General features: G+C 35.3%; 1 protein-coding gene across 1 annotated transcript; it reads right to left on the bottom strand.

Annotated features, from left to right (window-relative positions):
• Positions 1-19,785: 19,785 nt before the first annotated feature.
• LOC110116691 (NAC domain-containing protein 76-like) lies at positions 19,786-22,143 on the bottom strand. The gene is made up of 4 exons (XM_028696630.1): positions 21,843-22,143; positions 21,623-21,763; positions 21,063-21,208; positions 19,786-20,491 (listed from the first exon to the last, which is right to left on the bottom strand). The coding sequence occupies exons 1-4, from the start codon at positions 22,012-22,014 to the stop codon at positions 19,877-19,879; spliced, it is 1,074 nt and encodes a 357-aa protein (XP_028552463.1). The 5' UTR covers positions 22,015-22,143; the 3' UTR covers positions 19,786-19,876.
• Positions 22,144-23,611: the final 1,468 nt, after the last annotated feature.

Below are 23,611 nucleotides of genomic sequence, written 5' to 3' on the forward strand. Positions count from 1 at the left end.
TCCTCATTTCTATCGTCGGTTAGCTGGGTCTCTTAACTATCTTACTATTACCCGCCCGGACATTGCCTTCGCTGTTAATTCCATTTGTCAGCATATGCATGCACCTACACATGCAGATTTTCTTGCAGTTAAAAGGCTTTTACGATATATCCAGGGAACCAAAAACTTTGGTCTTCCGTTATCACCTGGCTCACTCCAACTAACGATGTTTGTTGACGCTGATTAGGCTTCAGATCCAGCTGATCGTAAATCGGTTACAGGTTTTTGTACTTATCTTGGCTCAACTCTTATTTCATGGTGTGTTAAAAAGCAAGTTACAGTCGCTAAATCTTCCACTGAGGCTGAATATAGAGCCCTATCTTCTGCTGTGTCTGATATTATATGGCTTCGTCGATTGTTGGATGATCTGTCTCTGTTGCAGTCCGGGCCTACTACCATTTTTTGTGACAATACTTCAGCTATTGCGTTAGCTCACAATCCTGTGTTTCACTCACGCACGAAACATATTGAAATTGACTATCATTTTATTAGTCAACATATACAGCTTCAAGTGGTATCTCTTCGGCATATTCACTCCAAGGATCAAATAGCAGATATTCTTACTAAGCCTCTACCTCCTCTTCACTTCACTCAATTACGGGACAAACTCACCATTCGCTCCTCCAATGCTAAGTTTGAGGGGGACTGTTAGAGTATACCTGCAGAAAATGGTTGCTTATCCGGTTTCTAAATACTTGAGTGCGGTAGTGTGAGCACTACCTCTGATCCACGTCTGCCTGGCTGACTGTCATTTGCGGCTAAGTCAGGATTTGCTCCCTTGAGCATACTTTATATACTGTAGCTCTGTAATGGCTTTAGTTAATGAGAAATCATGAAATCATTTTGAAGCTTCATCTTCTCTTCTCTGTTTTCTCTTCCTAATGTTTTATTGCAGGCAGGGGCGGAACCAGCCTCAATTTTGAGAGGGGGCAAATACAGCACAAAAATAATTAAATATTAAAAAAAAATTTTAAAAAAAATTAAACAAGAAAAATATAGAAAAAAATGTGTAATTAAACTATCATGAAAAGCATGAAAAAAAAAAATATTAGAGCTAAATGTGAAGAAATATATAGATATTTTAGGGCAAGTTAGGACAAAAAAAATTTTTAGGGGGGGCAAAAGTAATTTTTTAGGAGGGGCAAAAATTTTTTTTTTATTCTCCTATATAAAAAAAAATTGTTTTTACTCCTATAAAAATTTTTTTTTTTTTTTTAAGGGGGGGCAATTGCCCCCCCTAAGATCTACATGGTTCCGCCCATGATTGCAGGATGTTTACACCATCAGCATTTATTTGTTAGAATTGAAAGAGATCGATCAGCTTAACTTAATTGGTGGAATACCAACTACTTACTACCAGTGCCTATCCGAAACATGAGCTGCTGCAATTCAAAAAAATAAACACAAAGAAGGCATAATTAATATTACTCATCCTTCAAGCATGAAGGTGTAATAGTTTTCTGCTATATCCAGATATAATTTTGGTTAGAATGTGCATACAGACTACAGAATATTCTATATAGTAAAATTTTTATTGTATTTATCTCTAAGTAAATCCATCAATTTTAAAGTTTATTGTAACAAAAAATTGTATGGTGATATTTCAAGTAGAATTTCTTTCTTTACGAAAGGAAAATGATCATTTTTTACGGATTTGTCCATCGAAAATTTAAGAATTTCAGTAGAAAATTTCAAATTCTGACGGATTTTCGAAGAAATTATTTATGTCAGTAGAGCGTGCATATGAAAAAGATTTACAATGGATTTTTGACGAAAAATTGAACTGCCCTGGGCGATGAAGAAGATGAGAGAGGTGCTCAGAAGAGGAAAAAAATGTCAAATGAGAGAGAGAGGAGGCCTAGGGCGAAATAGGGCATTTTCTTGCGAATTTTTTGACAAATTTTTCATCGGAAGTTAAATAACTTTTCTGCTAAAAATCCGCCTGAAATTCTGCCGGGATACTTAAATTCCAGCAGAAAAATTCTACAAAAAATTCTATCGTTTATGAGTAAATTTCCTATAATGTATATTTATATAACCTTTATTTTAATGTATTTATTTTTGGCTAAAATAATTTACTTGGTAAAGGTTCTGAAATTATTCTTAAAACCTAAAGATCAAATTCTAATTATATTTAATTTGTAAAATTATGGATTTTTTCTTTAAAGGTCAAAATGTCAGTCAATGGTGAAATTTTTATGTAAAAAATCAAAGGAGAGATTATACATAATTGTATATAACTTTTTTTTTTTTATTTACCTGCACCAATTCATACAATGTCATTCACATCTAATAACATTTTCACGTTATTTTATCCATATGTGAATCTTTACATATATTATATTCTCTCACTCCAATCTAAGGGCTATCCCATTCAAATCAATAACAAGTGATTCAAATTATAAATAAGTTCGATTAACCAAAAAATTCATTACTATCTAAATCATAATGTGGTTCAATAAAATAAAATCTTAAAAGCGAAGATTAAGGTTTCATTTGGGACGGCTTTTTTACTGTTTCTTAAAGCAGTTTTCTATTATAAAAATTATTATTTATGTACTAAAAATTATTTTAAGAAGTAGTAAGAAAGCTGTCCCAAATGAAGTAGTAACGTTTCGTTTGAAACGGTTTTCTTACTGCTTCATAAATCAGCTTTTTAATATAAAAATTATTTTTTTTTTACTAAAAAACTATTTGAAGTAGTAAAAAAAATATTCCAAAAGAAGCCTAAATGATGACAATAAGTCATAATGAATGCAATCTTATGTTGATTTAGTATCATAATGTGGTTCAATAAAATAAAATCTTAAAAGCGAAGATTAAGGTTTCATTTGGGACGGCTTTTTTACTGTTTCTTAAAGCAGTTTTCTATTATAAAAATTATTTTTTATGTACTAAAAAGTTGTTTTAAGAAGTAGTAAGAAAGCTGTCCCAAATGAAATATTCATGCTTCGTTTTAGACGGCTTTCTTACTGCTTCATAAATCAGCTTTTTAATATAAAAAATAAAATTTTTTACTAAAATCTACTTTAAGAAGTAGTAAAAAATATCCCAAAAAAAGCCTAAATGATGACAATAAGTCATAATGAATGCAATCTTATGTTGATTTAGCACAAAATATCTTGAGTCAAAAATTTAAATTATATTAATGTGAACATGAAAGTTAACGATGAAAGATCTATTAAAAATAGGCCTTTTTCCACCTTAACCACAGCGTAGTTTGATAAATCACCAATTATTTATAAATAAAGGTTCTTTTTATTGTTGTACAAAGTACCCATTTATCTAGAAAGAACATAGTTTATTAAGCGGCTTAAAAACTATACACATTATTTAGTGTGATATCAATCTTTTTGTGGTCATTGAATATATAATACTAATTATATATATCTATTCTTTTGGCCTAACGGCTAAGCTAAATCGTATCAACGAAGATCCTATGAGGACAATAATATTTGCACTTTATTATCAAATATCAAAGCTAATGATGGAAAATGGAGTCGTATCATTGCCCACAACATTTTTTTTATTACTATTTATCAACTCCTTAGTCAATGTATGTTGATTTATATTTTATTATTGTTCATTAAAAAAAGAATTAATTAAAATAATATTTTATTAAATAATCTAATTAAATATGAATGCTAACACATCCTTGAGATCAAAGGTTTCTTTAGGGCAATTTTGAAGTCCTTCTGCAGGATCGTCGTTACCTGGAAGAGAAAACACAAGTGACAGCAAGCCAAAACAGGGGAAATGGGTAGAAGAATACCTCTGTATTCTGGTTTCTAATATTTCTTCTGTAAAGGAAAAACAACTGAGTCATTTTTCTCTCCTTCTATGTGTATATACCGGATCAGTATAGCAGTATGCTATTTTTGTAAAAAGTAAAATTGCAGAAAGTGAGTAATAACAGAAAAAGTAAATACGGTAGTGGGGAATGGAGTTTGTTGAGCCAAATATAATGTGACGCCGGTACTCCAGGTTATCCGGTACTGCATCAGTCCTCCCCGCCTTCGGAAGAGCTCGACTCCGACGAGCTGATCAAAACAACGGCATCATCAACAGATTTGTAAGGTGAAATGTCGACGACGTTGAACGTTGGAGCTGTGTGACAATCTGCAGGTAGTTCGACCTGGTAGGCATTATCATTGATTTTAGCAATGATAGGCACTGGACCTAGCTTACGGCGAGCTAGTTTCGAGTATGTGCCGGGTGGGAAACGTTCACGCCGGAGACGAACCATCACCAAATCCCCCACCTGAAATAAACGTTCTCGTCAGTGGGCGTCTGCGGCTTCTTTGTAGTGGAGATTAGACTTGACGATCCGTTCACGTATATCATCCAACATTTTAGAATAATCTTCGGTGAATGAGGCAGCTGCAGAAGATTGGCATTTCGGTAAGATGGAGATGTCAATAGCAGTGTTAGGACCTTTTGTATACACAATGTCAAACGGCGCCCTTCCCGTGGAGCGGTTCTTCATTCCGTTGTACGCGAATTCCGCACGAGATAAAACTTCTTCCCACTGTTTAGGATTCTCAAGAACTAAACATCGCAGCAGGTTGCGTAAGGTCCTGTTCACTACCTCCGTCTGGCCGTCGGATTGGGGGTGGTAGGCGGAACTGAAATTGAGATCGGTACCGAGCCGTTTCCACAGTTCGCGCCAGAAATGGCTTATGAACTTAACGTCTCGATCGGATGTGATACTCCTTGGTATCCCATGTAAACGAACCACTTCTTTAAAAAAAAAAGATCAGCTACTATGGTTGCGTTGGCGGTTTTCTTACAAGATATAAAGTGGCTCATTTTAGAGAAACGATCAACAACCACAAAAATTGAATCGTTGCCCCGCCGTGTTCGTGGTAATCCGAGCACAAAATCCATACTCAAATCTTCCCAGATTGAGTTAGGTACCGGTAGGGGCATGTATAAACCAGTATTTTGTGCTCCTCCTTTGTACGCCTGACAGACCAGACAGCTGTCCACAAATCTAATGATGTCTCGGCGCATCCTTGGCCAAAAGAAACGAGACTGCATCTGGTGAAGAGTGTTATCTCTTCCAACATGTGCTGCAAGCCCCCCGCCATGTGTTTCCCGAATAAGATGCTGCCGCCAAGATGAGACGGGCACGCATAATAAGTTTTGTTTAAAAAGGAAACCATGCCTAACCGTGTAATCTTCATGCTGCGACGATGCCTTGCATAGACCCCATATTGCTCCAAACTCTGGATCTTCTTCATACAATTCTGTTATGTGATCAATACCCACAAGCTCGGTTTGTAGTTGTGTGAGTAACAATACCCTTCGACTAAGAGCATCGGCCACGCGATTTTCAGTTCCCGACTTATGTTTTATGGTGAATGAAAAACGTTGCAAGAACACGAGCCATCTAGCATGCATTCGATTGATGTTCTTCTGGGTATTCAAATACTACAACGCCTTATTGTCACTACATAGAATGAAATCTTGATGCAACAGATAGGACTCTCACTGTTTGAGCGCCCGGATAATTGCATATAACTCCTGCTCATAAGCTGCCCATTTTTGTCGGGCCGCACATAATTTTTTGCTGAAAAAAACGACAGGTTTGCCCAGCTGAGACAGTACCGCCCCTATGCCAACGGCGGATGCATCCGTGTCAACAACAAATGGTTCCTTAAAGCTTGGCAGTGCTAGAATTGGTGCTGTCGTTAAAGCTTCTTTGATTGCTTCAAAACTTTGTTTTTGTGCTTTCTCCCATTTGAACACCTTAGACTTCAAGCAATCAGTGATGGGAGCCAAAATAAGGCTGAAATCTTTAATAAATCGTCTATAGAAGTTGGCCAAATCATGGAAACTTCGCACATCAAATAAAGAATTTGGTTGAGGTCAATCCCGTATGGCTGATACCTTCTGTGGATCCATTTCGATACCTTCGCCAGAGATGATGAATCCGAGGAACTTAACCTTAGATGTGACCAGCTCGCATTTCGGAAGGTTGACGAATAATCTTTGCTCCTGCAATACCGTGAACAGAGCCTTCAGGTGTTGGAGGTGTTGTAGCCTATCCAAGCTGTACACCAAGATATCGTCGAAGTAAACGATACAGAATTTCCCCAAAAAGGGCTTCAGGATTTCATTCATCATCCTCATGAACGTAGAAGGGGCGTTACACAACCCGAACGGCATGACTCTCCATTCATATAATCCTTGGGGTGTCTTAAAAGCCGTCTTCCATTCGTCGCCCGGTCGTATGCGGATCTGGTGGTATTCACTACGCAAGTCTAGTTTAGAAAAGACTGCGGATCCTGTAAGCTGATCAAGGAGCTCATCGACGTGAGGCATGGGGAATCTGTATTTGATCGTAATTTTGTTAACTGTCCGACTGTCAATACACATCCTCCAATTACCGTCTTTTTTTGGCACTAACAATGCTAGCACGGCACAAGGACTGAGGCTTACTTGTATTAATTGTTTATGCAGTAGATCGTCAATCAGTTCTTGTAAAATCAGTTGTTCCTTCGGATTGAGCCTATAATGTGGCAGATTCGGTAATGTAGCACCCGGTGCGAAATCAATTTGATGCTGAATTGTCCGTAATGGAGGCAGCTCCGCAAGTAGCTCATCGGGAATAAGATCACTGTAATGCTCCAGAAGCTCGGCGACGTTAGACGGGTGCTTCCGGGAATTGGTACCTGGGTTTGTCTCGACAACAATCAAAGCAAACACAGGTGCATATTCCTTCCAATCTTGCATCACCTTGCTTCCTGAAACAATATGGATAGCCGCACGCTTAGATGGTTCCTTACTTGGGGAAGGCGTATTAACAGCACCAAGTAATAATCGCAACCTTCGACCTTTCCAGTCAAGGGAATAAACGTTGGCTCTCTCGTCATAATGGACCCCTACATCGAATTGCCACGGGCGTCCTAAAATCAAATGGCAGACGTCCATTTCTAAGACGTCGAATAGCACCTCGCACGTATAGTTTTTACTGATGGAAAATGTCACACGGCATGAGTCTGTGACCAGAATTTCCATTCCCTTCTTGACCCAGCTGATCTTGTAGGGATGAGTATGCTTCGTTGTCTTCAACTGCAATCCTTGTACCACCGCCCTTGAGACAATATTTTCGGTACATCCACTGTCTATGAGCAGATCACAAACCTTTCCGCCTATCATGCATCGGGTCTTAAAAATGGCTTGACGTAGTGATAATTCATATTGGTGAGGTGCCAATAATAATTTTTCCAACATCCCAACAAACGGCTCCCCCTCATCAGCCTGTACATCCTCAGTTTCATCTTCCAGTTCATCTTCAGTGCCGGCGAGCTCCACCCCATCATCTATTTCGGCTATTTGCACTTGCTGTCTTTGGGGACACTCGTTAGACTTGTGTCTGGGTTGAAAACAGCGAAAACATTTAAGCATTGATGGCCTTGCATAAGGATTGTTACTCTTTGGCTTAGCCACCATTTTTCCTTCTAATCCAACACCTGTGGCTCCTGTTGCAGGGGTTTGATTAGGACTTGATGGAATTCTTGCTGCAGCTTGCGGATTACTGTTATTGTGGGCGGTATTTGGTTCTTTCCAATGTCTCCGATAAGAAGGGACCTTCACCTTACGATTGTGCTGCATCTCGATTTTCATGGCCAGATTTACGGCTTGAGGCATCGACCACACCGAATTCAGTTCCAATTGGTCTTGAATACTATCCTTAAGGCCCCTTATAAATCGAGCTACCAATTGATTGGTAGACTCATTGAGATCATTCCGTGCACTCAAGCGGTTGAACTCATCCGTGTACTCGCTTATCGATCTCGTACATTGATTGCAATGCTAGTACCTCATGTACAATATCTGCTCAAAATCAGTAGGAAGGAACTGTGCTCGCAACAATTGCTTCATCCTTGCCCAGTTTCGGATCCGGCCCCGGCCATCCCTTCGGCGTGACTGCAGCGTCTGCTCCCACCATGCGCTAGCTCCTCCTTTTAGTCGACACGCGACGTATTTTACCGCTTCTCCGGATCTATGTCCATGTAATCAAAAAAATTTTCCACGGCCTTCTCCCAATCAAGATAGTCTTCAATGTGCAAATGTCCATCAAAGAACTGGATGTCCAGTTTCACCTTAAATTCACCTGCGTGAGGGCGATAATATTGGGGACGGTGGTTTCTATAATGACCCACATCCTGACGATCATCCACTTCCTCTCCACTGGAATATTGTTGATGAGCAGCCCGCTCAGTAATCGGATCTTCCTCAGACTCCGAATGAACCCGTGGGTTGAATTGGAATCGTCTCCCCACTAGATCGCCGTCTTCACCTCTCCTGGGGATTGGTCGATTTGCTCGGACCTTTTCCCGCCGGTGTTCTTGGTACATTGGTCTCGCCCGAAGGAGATTGAACTCCCGGCGCATCTCCACCGTAAGTCGCTGCACGTCGGCTGCTACTTCGTCAATCCGCTGCTTGACGTGTTCTTGATCTGCCCACAGCATTTCAAGGGTTCTAGCTTCTGCCGGTTCTTTGCCTCTGCCCGTCATTCCTTTTCCAGGTGTTGGCTCTGATACCAACTGAAGTCCTTCTGCAGGATCGCAGTTACCTGGAAGAGAAAACACAAGTGACAGCAAGCCAAAACAGGGGAAATGGGTAGAAGAATACCTTTGTATTCTGGTTTCTAATATTTCTTCTGTAAAGGAAAAACAACTGAGTCCTTTTTCTCTCCTTCTATGTGTATATACCGGATCAGTATAGCAGTATGCTATTTTTTGTAAAAAGTAAAATTGCAGAAAGTGAGTAATAACAGAAAAAGTATTCTGTTATTACTTTTTCAACAAAACTTGATGGAGAAAAAAGGATTCATGTAGCCGGCCCCATGTAGTGGGACAAAGGCTTGATGTTTTTTTTTTTTTTTAAGGCTTGATTGTTGTAGAATAGCTAAATAATTTTCCTACAACAACTTCACAATCAGTCTTAATTATGTGTTGTAATTGTATCCAATAGATCCTAAGGCTAAATATAACTATTTAACATAGTTTAAATACATGAATAAAATTTGAAGTCATTTTAGTAATAAAAAAATTAATTAAAAAATCATGAATTTAAGGTTAAAAATGATTTTAATACTAAAAAATTAACTACAAATTAATGTATATTATCCTATTTTTCATTAAAATGTAGTTCCTATTTGATTTTTGCTGATCAAGATAAGTGTAAGTTGATTAAGCTAGCTGGATAAAATAAACGAGAAGATAAATCAGGAGTTAGTTTGACTGGTTAGAATTACCGCAAACTATTTAGCAAGATCCTAAAGCTCAAAGCAGAGTGGGCTTAAAGCATTAAACTGTTTAAGAGCAGTTGTAAAGCTCATTAAGAGAAAGTATTATTGTTGGATTGCAAATAGATCTGAACAACAATTTCCATTCGCAGATTAAATTCTGATCACATTATGAACTTCTGATCGTAGAAGGATTCGATGCAGATCTAGGCCAGATTGCCTGCCAAACCCCCTCTTTCCATTCAGATCCTATCAGAAAAATGGCACTCCAGTAAAAATAAAAAGCTCGTAAGGATAAAGCCATAGAAGAACGTTCTTATAAGTAAATAAGCTCTCTCTCTCTCTCTCTCGTAGAAGGTACCCAAAAACATCAAAGAGTGACTCCAAAAGGGCAAGCAAGCAAGAAAAGTCTCCATCCATTCAAAATCACTGAAGAGTGGGACTTGGAAAGAAGCTAATATTAGCTAAAATCTCTACTAAATTGAAGAGAGAGTTCATCTAATAAATTTATTCTCATTTATATATAACTTTTTCATTCTTAATGAATTCCTATACATAAACATTTAGGCATCATTTCTTTTCCTGAACATATTGATTGATTGTTGAGCTGTAAAGTCATTTGCTTTTAAGCAAGAGATAAGCGTGGTACAGACAATCAAACAAAGCCTTTAGCAAGTGAGCTGTGCTAATCAGATGCATTGATTAATATAACTCATCATTGCAAGCTAATCCAACCTATTTTAATCTAAGAAGTCAGTAAGAGGAGTGTACTAATAAACATAAATATTTGCAATCTTAGAACTAACCAAGATTGATGCATGGCCTATATATCTTGTAGCATCTAGCTAGCCAGTTGGTGGCAATCCCTTTCCTCTTTTAAAATAACTTTTTTAAGGTGGGATAGTTTTCTTAATGCTTTCTAAAACAACTTTTTAATAAATTAAATTAAATAAAAAAATTTATAATAAAAAATTATTTAAAAAGCAGTAAAAAAAAATTCCAAATAAAACCTATGAATCTTATCAATCAAAAGTCAACTTTTTCATCGTGATGATGCCATTATTAAAAATAGAAAGCTCTTCCATATCAAATATAACAACACACATCATGTAGCTCAAGAGAGATTACTATGTATGGAGACCGGACATAGAGAACCATTCGATTTTGTCTCTGCGAATAGTAAAAACACAGTGGTGAAGAATAAAAGCCTAGTTTACTGCGCTTTTACTATGCACAGAGACAAATTGGACGGTTCGATCTCTGTATACGATCTCCGCAAATAATAATTTCTGGTAGCTCACACCCATGCACAGCCGACGATGAAGAGATCCTTCTGGATATCGACATATCTAACTACCCGGTCAGAAATATACAGGTGAAACAATGAGGTTGGTAGTTCAAATCCTCATCCTCAAGGCTGGATGGTTGGCAGCCTCCTCGATCGTTCGGACTTAATCTTCACTGTGAATGTTTAATGGCTATTATAGTCTTATTTATCATCGTATCGATCGTGTTGGGAATCTGATTCTTTTTGAAGGCGCATTCCTTTATAATTATATGGCAGGACAAAATTTTCAGAAGCTATAACAAGAAAAAAATAGTAGGTGCGCAATAGTTATAATATTTGATACGCCACCTAAAATCTTCTTGATCAAGCACGAATCTCGAGGTAAAATTGAATTGTATGCTTTCAAAATAAAAAATAAGATCATCTGAACTCCGATTCCAGCAAACTTATAGTCAAACTGTTCGTCTCAAAAATATGAACTCAACGACACCAAATTCGACACGATCCAAGCTCAAATGGGTCCAAATCAAAGACTTGAAGCTTTTTCGGAAGGTTCAAACTACAAATTGGATTACCAAACAGCTTCCAAACGTGACATGCTTATAGTTGAATTGAGCGACTTGACGAGACGAATCCAACGAGCCTAAGATCATCAAATTATGATATCATTAAGACACTCAAATGTCCGATAAATGCTCTATTATCGTAGGAATCAATACGGACCATCCGATGGATACAGTACAAGATATTTTTATTCAAATTAATTGAATAAAACTAAAAAAAAAAAGCTAATCTGTTTGTATAAAATAGAAATTAAATAATTATTTTCACACAATAAAATGTGATCATATTGTGTTTTATAGAAAAAAATAATGCTTTTTTATGATTAATTGTTTTACAGTCTTAATTAATTTTTGGAAGATTTATGCACAAGCACTGACACTAATTATAATACTAATAAAAATAGCATCCATCTAAAAAAAAAAAAAAATCAATGTTTTTTATAGTGCTATGATCATCTTCTTGAAAATATAATAAAATTCAAAATTATTTTAAAGATTGTGTAAGATTTTATTATGAATTGGATAAAATTTCGAAATGATCTTTAAGCATCATTTGGGATAACCTTTTTATTGAATTCTAGAGCATCTTTTTAGTATAAAAAAATTACCCAATTTACAATAAAATTTGTTTTAAAAAATAGTAACAAAAATTGCCCTAAATAAATTCTTAATTATATAAATAGCCAATTTTAAAGATTGTGTAAGAAAATGGCCATTTTAATCCATGAAAAGCTCTGGATATTTTCTTTTAAGAGATTTACATCAATATATGTATATGAAATATGAATTTAATTTTATATAAATTAATATTTATTATTGTTACAGGCTAGAATATACGCATTGATAAAGTAAGAAATTTTTTATCTCAGCGTTGTACAGATATTCAACACACAAACATAAGAAATGTGTAACATTAGAATTTTTACATAGAAACATTGGAAAAGAGAAAAACCACGGGGCCACGGCCAGTTGAAAGGATTCTACTTTTTGTTTGCTTAGATTATAATTGGCTAACTCTTCCTTGAAATTGAGGATGATGAGATTAAAATAATTAACTCCCGGATTGAAATTCAGTTACAAACGGAAATCGAAAATCCGGCGACATTTGGTGGTTGGGCGAAAATTTGGCTTCTTAATGAGCTTAGCTTAAAGGAATTATTGAATATTGGAATTATTACGTTAATCATGTTAATATAAATTCTAAATAATATTAATTAAGCTTAATATATTGAATAAAAGCGTAAGATTTTTTTTTTCTTTGGAGCTAATCTCATGAAAAACGTTGAAGATTGCATGATATTGAAATTATTTCTTTATTATTTCCTATTAAAAAAGAACAACAACACCAAGTTGAAGGCGGGTCGGATGGGTTCAAAGCGGATAAATTTTAGGTCGGATCAAAACCCGGCCCAGTATTACATTTCGACAATGACACCCATACTATTACTATTATCGTCCATATAATATAAAACTACAATTGATATAAATTAATAACAAATAATAATTTTTATTTTAAAATAAATATATATTGATCATCATTTAAATTTATCAGTTTCAATATATTAATAATCATTCGAGCTTGCAATAAAGTCAAATTTAAATCACATCAATTAGTTAATTTAATTCATTGCAAGGTTTTGTCAATTTCTACTAATTATTAGTTTTAATTGTCTTTCAAGTAAATTAGACTGTCGTGCTTAATTTTTCAATTGAATATATATACGCAAGTGCTGAAAAAGAGTTAAAGCGTTTCTGTTTTTAGGGACAAGTTAAAGCGTTAATAATTTTAGTTGTAAATTGTCGCATGTTAGGTTAAATGTTCTAATCAAGATCGTACGTAAATTAATCATTATGCGTTACCAGAAAACTTCGTGATAACATCTGATAGGGATGCTTCGTGATTGTGACTCGCCATCGCAGTTATAATATTTTTTTTATAACTTTTATGATTTTAATTATATAAATATAGTTATATAAGAGCAGGGAAATTTTTGAAAGAAGCAAAGTTGCTAAATATTTTAGGAGTAGGAACATGAAAGTAATTAAATTTAAAAAGGAACAGAAATGCGAAATATTAATTTATTTTTATATTATTAAATATTTTAAACAATTATTATTATTATTATTAGTTTTAAATATGTAAATTTAATAAATAAATAAAAATTTATTTAAAAAATATTAATAATTATTTGAGCCGGCTCACGAGCTCAAAAGCCGAGCCTCGTCAAGCTCGAACTTGACTCGTGAGATCGATAAACTCGACTTGCGAGCCCATAAACGAGCTGAGCTCGAGCCGGCTCAGTTCACTTATAGGATGGTGACTAATTAATGATGATGATGTCTTTTATCTTATGATTATATTGATTCCTTGGGCTACAAATGAATTGAATTGTGCCGAGCATGGGCTTGTTTGAGCTCATGCCCTTTGGCTAAAACTTAGCTTGATTTCAAGCTAAATCTTTGTTTGAATTTTTTTGATAGTTTTAATGTCGTTTTATTTAAATTATAATTATTTGAGCTTGATCTATGCTTGGCTCCAATTTAGTAGAAATTATGAATCTTAAACTATTGTCAAACAATTTATTTGGTCGATTTAATTTGCAATGGTACCAGATAGCTTATTAGCTAACTAGATGAGCCTATTAACAAGCAATAATAACTAGCATTTATGGGTTAACCAAATAAGTCTTATCAATCGAATTAATGAATAGGCTGTGAGTCTTTAATTGAATAAAAATTTATTTTAACAAGTATAAACAAATAAGTTGTGAATACACATGTTCATTGAGACAAGAGTTTCCTACAGGAAAATCGTGTATTACCGATGGATTTTTCGGGCGGCTTTTTTCTGCCGGAACATTTTTCCGGCGGCTTTTTTCTGCCGGAACATTTTTCCTATGGTAGTTTTACCGGCGAAAAAATTTCTGCAGGAAAAACGCCGATAAATTACAAAACCTCCCAAAATTAATCAATTTCCATCATAAAATTCCGTCAGTAATTAATGATTTTTCTGTAATAATTGTTGTACTCAGCCACCTTTGTTTACCTCTCTATCTTCCAACATTCATGCAAAACCCACTTTTTAATCACAACCACAAATCCTCAGCAACCATTACACATAGCTATTCTATTCTACCATATAAAAGCACTTTTATTTCAACAATATAAATAAATGAAATGATCTGAATATATATTAATTATTTCCTTCCCATTGCTATTTTCTCTTGGTATATTTCATTGCTTCAGCTTATACAAATTATCTAGGTATCACAGATGTTGCATGAAGGTATCATCCTCTTTTCTTCTCTCACTTAATAATATAAAAAGGGATGCATAGTGAGACATATTAATATGATATGATACACCGACAAGTAGAAAGAGATGACTTCTGATATGAAAGTCATCTGAGCTAAATGACTTGTATTTGAGACTAGTTCCTATATCATTAGCCTATAGGTAAATGACTTGTGTTTGAGACTAGTTCCTATATCATTAGCCTATAGGACTGGATATTGGAAAAATACCACAAATATCTTGATACATTTTTTTCTTACAGTACTTGTATATGCATATCATAGGAATATATATGATAAATTCTATATATATAAGTTATGACTGATGCAAGTATTTGATAAGATTGATAGAATTGATACAAAGACATTTGATATATATATGAATCACATGATTTACATGATATACATGCATGTCATTGACACTATATGACATGCATTTAACTATCATAGATATACATATTTTTGAATCGAGATAAATATAACTGCTCTTAACAAAAGAGTATACAAATGATATAGTTTACTGACCTCTTATATGTGTTCACTTGATTACTGATCACTGCTCTAGTTTTATTGATCATATAATTTGTAATTATTTTATTGATTATTACATTCTTTTATAGTCATATGTTCATATTCATGATTATATGTATATTGTTCATATTATATTGAATTGATTTCAATTATAAGTTTTGGTAACCTACTGAGCCCGGCTCATTTTGTGATTTTACATATTTTTCAGGAAGGGTAAGGATCCAGTGAAGTGAGGATTGATTTGAGATTCAATTTTATTTTTTTTCTACTAAGAGTTAAAAGATAGACGGATGAAAGAATGGATTTAACTCTTGACAATTGTATATGAATTTTGAGCAATTAATATAATTTTATATTTTGATATTTATAATTTTAATTGCTTTCATTGTATCCATTTATATTGGTGGATTCATGAAAGTTCTTATTGGTTCAGAATTTGATCTTGGGGCATTACACTATGAATATGAAATATTGATATATTCAACATATATAAATGAAATTTAACATAATGCATTATTGTATGTAAGTAATGCATCATAGCTCCAGTACATCATCAGTGCTGCAACACTCCCAAGGTTAAATTTCTATTTGCCCCAAGCTAAGAGAGTTTAGCATAAGTACATAATTATTTTAATATAATTATTTTTACTAATAATAGCCTGCCCTTCTCCTACTCGAGGACTTATTGTGAAGACAACAGCAAGTATGAACTACCTGCGTTTTGTGCCTTCTTTTCGGAGCCAACCTTCACATTTCGATGCCTCACCTCATTGCCTTTTTTTCTCCCTCTTTTCTTGAAAACCACAAGCTCTTTGAATAGCTTGAATTCTGCTCTGGTTAACCGATTTACCAACAATAAAAGTACTCGGTCTTATCTTTACTAAAAGCAAGGCCACTACAATCATTAAAATTAGAAAGATAATTCATTAAAATTTTAACATTCTTAATAGCACCGTTAGAAAATAAAATGAAATTGTCGGCAAAACTCATGATTGTATGGAAGTAATGCATCATAGGTCTAGTACATCATCAGTGTTGCAACACACCCAAGGTTAAATTTCTATTTGCCCCAAGATAAAGAGAGTTTAGCAGCACAGCGCTCCACAAAGGCCTAATAGATACACAAAGTACACAGCAATTGTTACACCAACTACAATTGCATTATCCTTAGCTTAGATTATAATTGATTAAATTGCTGCTCTATTCCACTTATTATTATCTTTTGGCTTAAATTAAATTGAATTTGTTCGATGTTTAAAAAATTTTTGACCCGTAAGAATTATAACAATAGATATTATGCTGATCATAAACCGTTGCAAACACTCATTAGATAAATAATTTTACATAAGAAAACTTAAATGAAATTGTGGATATATCTGAAGAGTTCACCTTCTACTTACTAAAAAAGACTGCTCTAAAGTCTAAAAAAAATATCATTTTTTTAATAAATTTTCATGGAAAATCTGCATCGATTTATTTTTGAGTCTGTATTGTTTTAAAATAAAGCAAAGTTTTCAAATAAGTTCTTAGGAGGGTTTAAGAAAATGGGATAAAAGTTTCAATTAAAAAAATAGGAGGTTATATAAAGATTCAAAAGTTAAAATGGTATGATATAATAAATATTAAAATTATTTAAATATGATGTAGTTGACGTAATAATGCAATATATGTACCTAGGAGAAATAAATTGTATTTGTGTAGTCTAAGTAAAAATACATTTAACTGATAGACATTCAAATGAATAATATTAAATAAAATTTAAATTCGTTCTAAATTATATCAAAATATTCTAATATAATTATTTTTACTAATAATAGCCTGCCCTTCTCCTACTCCAGGACTTATCGTAAAGACAGCAGCAAGTACAAACTACTTGCGTTATGTGCCTTCTTTTCGGAGCCAACCTTCACATTTCGATGCCTCACCTCATTGCCTTTTTTTCTCCCTCTTTTTTCTCTTTTTCTCTCTATCTTTCTCTTCCATAATCGACAAGGCGACAATAGAGAAAACGATAGCCATCGAGCTCAAAGGTAGGAGTCTATAATCTTTAACATTTTAGTAAACAAAGCACACCCCACCACTCATAAAGGGCTTCCATTTCCTCCTTAACAACATTAATGGGAAGAAAGATATGGAAGGTAAGAGAATTATATGATAACGCCATCTCATCTTACAAGCAAGTATTTTTATTTGTTGTTTATGTATAATTATTCATGTGATCTTACTTGAGACTTAGACTTCGTTTGGGACAATTTTATTACTGCTTCTTAAGTAGCTTTCTCGTATAAAAATTTAAGTTTTTATAATAGAAAGCTGCTTAAAAAGCAATAATAAAGTCATTACAAATGAAGCTTTAGCCTTGGTTTGAGATTTTTTTACTACTTCTTAAAGTAAATTTTTAGTATAAAAACTAAAACTTTCATACTAAATAATTGTTTTAAGAAGCAATAAGAAAATCAATGCTTCTCTGTGTTCTTATGCACAAGCCCAAATATGCCTACAATATCATTTAGCACATTTAATTATAGAATATAATAACAAGAATTGTTTGAGTGAGATATAAATAAATAGATATAGATAGTTTTGATGATACTTGATAATCTTAGGGTCTATTTGAGGGAATTTGGTTCGGTTGACCGAATGCAAGAAGCATCCGGTTGTAGGCAAAAATGCGCCTATACTGAAAAAACTCGGTACACCTCGGTATAGGCTCGTTTTTGCCTACAACCGGATGTTCCTCTGCATCCGGTCGGAGGACGTAATAATTGTTCCTATTTGAGACATCATTTTACTGTTTTGTTTTTCATATAATAATTACAAATTTATTTTCCAATTGATTATTAGAAGTTTTTGTTGCAGAAAGCTTCTTTCTATCATCATAGTAGTCAATGGCGGAAGTAGCTTCTTTTTTGAGATTAGGAAAAATAAAATTGTGAAATACAAAATCTTATATGTGAAATAGAAAATGAATTTATATTTTAGAATTTGGGCATATGTATTTATTAAAGTTGGGTAAAATAAAAATAAACATTTTAGTATGGGCAACACACACCTTGAACTCTTCCTGTTTATACCCCTAATAATAGAAAAGTTGTTTTCTTCGTATTAACTTCACAATCAATTTTATAAAATATTGGAGTCTTGCCAAACAGACTCTTAATGAACTCAACAAACATTGTAAGCATTCCAATATCATATATAATGCCTATAAAATTTCATATAAACTACTTATATCAATAATAATATAAACTCTTTCATAATTAAATATTTGTATTTTAATTAGCACATTCATTGGCAATTAATTCCTCATATCACATTTAAATATATAATAATATTCTTGCTGCGTCCAGGAGTATTCGCGGCGGTAGAAAAATATAAAGTTTATCGACTTAGCGTTGTACGAAAATCCGGCACACAATCAGATAAGAGAGAGAGGGTCTAAAATTTATGAGACACCAAGATTTTTACGTGGAAAACCCCTGAAAAGGGGGAAAAACCACGGGGCCTAGCCCAGTTTGAATGAATCCACTAGTATGTCAGGTAGAAGTACAAACATAGAAAGAAATCCATCTTCGCATAGACTTCTAGATGAGTCCGATATCTGGCAGAAGTCCGGTGTCGGGTAAAAACTTGGCGGAGAGTGAAGGTTCGAAGTCGGGAAGAAGTCCGACGTCTGTTGGTGGCAGAGGAGAAATCCAGCTTCACTTGGGCGGAGCTTTGGCGTTAAGAGGGAACTCTGTAGTTAATTGGAAAGGATTTCATCATCACGTGGAAGTTGTGCAGAATTCCTGCGTTTCCTGAAAATCCGGCAGAGTTCCGGCGTCTTCAGGCGGCAGGAAGAGCTCCGGCGGTGGTCGAGGAGGTGAGGAATCTCCTTTTCCCCTTTCTCCTCTTCTTCTTCTCTCTCATCACTTGAGTCCCCTTGGTGTAGGATGAGGGCTCTATTTATAGTTTTTCTGGAGTGGCATAGTCCGTAAATAGGCGTGAGATCAGGGGCGAATTGGGAGTGTTTTGAATGGACGGCCGATATTGAATCCTTTGATCATGCACCGTTCGTTGGGCATTTGAAGGCCTTAATGATGTTGGAATTCGGCGATCTTAGGCTCGTTGGATTCGTCTCGTCGAGCCGTTCGATTCATGTATAAGCTCGCCAAAATCAGAGACCGTTTGATAACTCAAATTGTGTTTTGAACCTTCCCACAGCGCTTTGAGCCCTTGATTTGGACTCATTTGGGCTCGGATTGGGTTGATCTTGGTGTTGTTGGGTTCGTATTTTCGAGACGCTCAGTTTGACTGTAAGCTCGCTGAAATCGGAGTTTGGGTGCTCCCAAAATTAATTTTTGAAGTTTCCGAACTCATTTTGCCTCGAGATTCGTGCCCAATCAAGATAATTTTATGATGACGTATCAATTCTTATTTCAATACAAATTATCCTTTGATCGTATATAAATGTCAACTAAAGCAGGAGAATAAGACAAATACGTCGTTTTCCGGTTTTCCCTCCGATCTGCTGCTCATAAAATGGGCAAATTATTACATATCCGATCACCGAACACGGATATATGTTCATATATTAATTAATAAAATATTATTTTAAATTAAGCGCGCAAGAAAAGCGCATGTAAAGTGCAGGTAAAGTACAGGCAAAGCGCAGTCAATAGCGCAGTCAAAAGAATAAGTAAAGCACAGTCAAAACGCACCTAAAGAGCAGTCAAAAATGCAGGTGATGTGACAAATTTTTATTGGATGTCCGAACGTATTCTCCACATCCGATGACCCCATGTAATAATTTGCCCATCAAATGCCATACGAAGCAACAAAATATTATTTATAAATATTATAATTATTTAATTACAACGATAATTCTCCGTAACTAGAAGTTGGCCTCTCATCCGATGATCCGTTACTTGTCGGGAGAAACGTAGCTGACATGGCCTGATCCTGAAAAGGTTGTTGACCTGGTCAAGCTCCATAGATCACCGTCGTCCTCTACTCCGCCGCCGCCGCCGCTGCCGCCGTGTCCAAGAAAACGGCTCGTCGAAGGGAAGAAAGGGTAGGCGTCCAGGTCATATGCCACGAGCCGGTCGATTACTGCCCAGTCACCGAATCCGGCCTCCCGCGAGTTATAGACCGACAACTCCACGTCGGTTCCGGTTCCTTGAACGGGATGAACCTCGCCGCCTGCCATCGCCGGAGTGGCCGGGCTGTCGAGAGCCGGAAGTTTCGTGAATCGTTCGTGCATGAGGGTAGTGGCTCGGCTGAGAAGGGTATCGAACGGCCGGAGATGTCCGGGGTGTTGTCCGCCGGCCTGGTTTTCGCCGTCGGATTTGGCGGTCATGTAGTGAAAGATTTGGTCGAGAGAGCTGTCGCTACTGGAATGCGGTTTGGAGTCGTTGGTCAAATGCGAGCAGGTGGCTTGGTCAACGCTGAGCTTTTGCAGGCTTTTCTTCTTGAAGACTCGGCATATAACCCATCCTTCCTCTTGGGCAAGCTGGTTTTCGGCCACCATGTTCGGACCCTGTATCAGAAAAATAATTATTTGGATTAATCCAGCTTATGGTAATAGTCTCTCAAAGATAAGAATTATTATTAAGAAATTATATTTTATATGTTGAGATAGTTTCTTTTTTCCCTTAAAGTATCCTCTTTTTTAATAGGAAAATATGTTCTCTAAATTTCATTAAATTTCTATTTAAAAAACAAATGGGTCGGGTGTTCTTAAAGTTCTAGACACAATCAAAATACAAAATTTTTAATTTGTTATATTATATTATAGTCTAATTACTATAAACCTCTCTCAGACCTAATTCCAACCATTAATTAAAAACTAATCATTTCATTGTGAATATGAATATACGAACATACTTCAATGATTAGAATAATGAAATAAAAAAAAATTAAAAAAGCATACATCAATGAGTGAAGAATAAGATTTCATTTAGGACGGTTTTTCTACTGCTTCTTAAAGCAGATTCGTAGTTCAATAATTAAAATATTTGAACTAAAAAGCTGCTTTAAGAAGCAATAAAAAAGCCTTCATTAATGAAACCTAAATCACATTTCAAATAAACGAAAGTAATGAGCCATACATAGCAGGATTGCGAGTGAGAATCATAAAGCTGATCAAGGCGATACTCATGCATGATCCAATCAGATTTCTGGCCATGAGGCGCCCTACCCTTGTAAAAAACCAGCGTCTTCCTCATTCCAATTCTCTTAAAGCTGCTACAAATAACTTTATCTCTACCTGTAGCCTTCCAAAACCCAGCCATACATCAATGAGTGAAGAATAAGAATTCTTTTAGGACGGTTTTTCTACTGCTTCTTAAAGGAGATTAGTAGTTCAACAATTAAAATATTTGAACTAAAAAGCTTCTTTAAGAAGCAATAAGAAAGCCTTCATTAATGAAACCTAAATCATATTTCAAATCTAAAATGATTAATATTTTACTTGAGATAATTATTTAATATTTTATAAAGTTATTGTAAACGAAAGTAATGAGCCATACATAGGAGGATTGCGAGTGATAATCATAAAGCTGATCAAGGCGATACTCATGCATGATCCAATCAGATTTCTGGCCATGAGGCGCCCTACCCTTGTAAAAAACCAGCGTCTTCCTCATTCCAATTCTCTTAAAGCTGCTACAAATAACTTTATCTCTACCTGTAGCCTTCCAAAACCCAGCTGCCGTAGCCCTGTTAGTTCTCGTTCCAGTCGGGTACTTCTTGTCATTGTGACTAAAGAAATACCAGTCATTCTGTGGCGTCGATCCAATTCTACACTTCTCTACAAAATTAAACCAAAAAATTAATCTTCATGATCTCATTAATTAAGACATAAAAGGTATATAAGTATGGATTTGTACCTTGGATGTCCCATGGTTCGAGCTTATTGAGATCAACGTCGCGGATAACGTCGAGATCTATGTTCTCTGATGCTATCTTCTTCCGAAGGTAATAGGCGAGGAGCTCTTCCTCTGTGGGGTGGAAGCGGAAGCCGGGAGGCACGGTGGAGTGCCCATTGACGGAGATGCTCATTGTGGTTTCTGAGCGCAGGGAGGAGGAGCAAAGTTTAAGGAATGGTTGGAGTGATGAAGAAGGATTAAAGGTAAAGTTGATGGGAAGGGACGTGAGAGGTGGCGGATATTTATATCCTTGCTAACTGAAAGATAGATATATATGCTAGCTCCTTAATTGTACGTACCACCATGAGAATTGTTTTATCTAAAAAAATTCAAATATCCACCCGGCTTGGCAAAGCCTAAGTCCTTATTCGAATTCTTGGCAAACAGTGAAAATTTTAAGTGTTGGCCCGTATAAATTGGTGTGGTTGCATGCTAGTTAGATTTGAGTTTTCACTGGCCTAAGAACGGTACTTCCTCATCAAAAAAAAAAAAAAATCAAATTAATGCATCATAAATTATTAAAAAAAATATGAAAAGTGTCTTCATCAAGCAATGGAAAAGAATTTTCCCAAAAAAAAAAAAGCTATGGAAAAGATATAATAATAATAATAATAAAACCTATTTTTGCTCGTACTATTAGCAAAATATGAGTACTAATATAATTTTAAACATTTTTAATATAGAAATAGCTTAAAATTTGTTGTTGTGATTCGTCCTAAATTAAGCGGGGGATATAATTGTGTAAATTTATTGAAAATATATAAATATTATTTTTTTAAGCATATTGCTTGCACGGCACTTTTGTATTAAGTTTGGGTTGATGCAAAGGCCTCATTTTTACGAGAGATTATTACGAGCAGAGTCTTGACATAAGCAGTGTACGGTTTTTATGAGTGTGCACAGTAAAAGTGAAATTGTGAATAGTATCTATGCTTTTATTGTGCATACTAAAAAAAATCAGACTATTCTCCAATTCGAACTCTGCACGTAAAAATCTATGCATTGACCTGTTGGATACAATTAGCATTGATTGGTAACTTCCCAACATAATGCAATCCATCATGCACACGAAGGAGACACTCCGTAGGCTTGTCATGGTGATCCACAATGGTAGTCGCACTGGGCATCCCTCTAATAACAGCGCAGAAAATTCTGCTAATTGCAGGATCCGGAAGTTTTTAAAACTCCATAAATCTAATAATTTTTTGAAAATTAAGGGCAGTAGTTTTCAAAATAATTAAGGATCATTCTAAATTGACCCTTAATTTAATTTATAATTTAATTAAATTCATTAATTGGTTTCAATTGTAAACCAAATAAAACAATCTGATTATGTTCATTTTAAGACTTTATCCAAATCATACACTCCTTTTTGTAAGGCTAAAGCTTTACTGATCACTCAGGATTTGCACGCATGAATGATGATTTTCAGTTATATGAAAACTGCTATCACTTATTTTCTTTGCGTACTCATAATTATTTGTGTTAGTTTTGCTGGAATAGAAAAAGAGCCACCAACCCGTAAGTCTAATTGAATTGACTGAGCAAGGTGGTCCAATAGATGAAGAAATGATTTGCGCGGGAATTATTATGTACGGACACTAGACGCAGAATGTTGTCTGGAGACTAATCAGAATGCGCCACGCTTGCAGTACTGTGCCGCGGTACCGAGCATAAGAGTGACGTGACGCATTCTGATTGGTCTCCAGACGACGTTCGGCATCCGCATA

The sequence above is a fragment of the Dendrobium catenatum genome, unplaced genomic scaffold (genome assembly GCF_001605985.2).
Source record: "Dendrobium catenatum unplaced genomic scaffold, ASM160598v2 fragScaff_scaffold_793, whole genome shotgun sequence".
NCBI lineage: Eukaryota > Viridiplantae > Streptophyta > Magnoliopsida > Asparagales > Orchidaceae > Dendrobium > Dendrobium catenatum.

Coding starts and splice junctions, on each gene's coding strand:
- LOC110116691 (XM_028696630.1), bottom strand. CDS start 22,014: ATGAGCATCTCCGTCAATGGGCACTCCACCGTGCCTCCCGGCTTCCGC. Junction 21,209..21,622: donor AGGTAGAGATAAAGTTATTT/GTAGCAGCTTTA, acceptor GTAGAGATAAAG/TTATTTGTAGCAGCTTTAAG. Junction 20,492..21,062: donor CTCACTCGCAATCCTGCTAT/GTATGGCTCATT, acceptor TTTCTGATACAG/GGTCCGAACATGGTGGCCGA.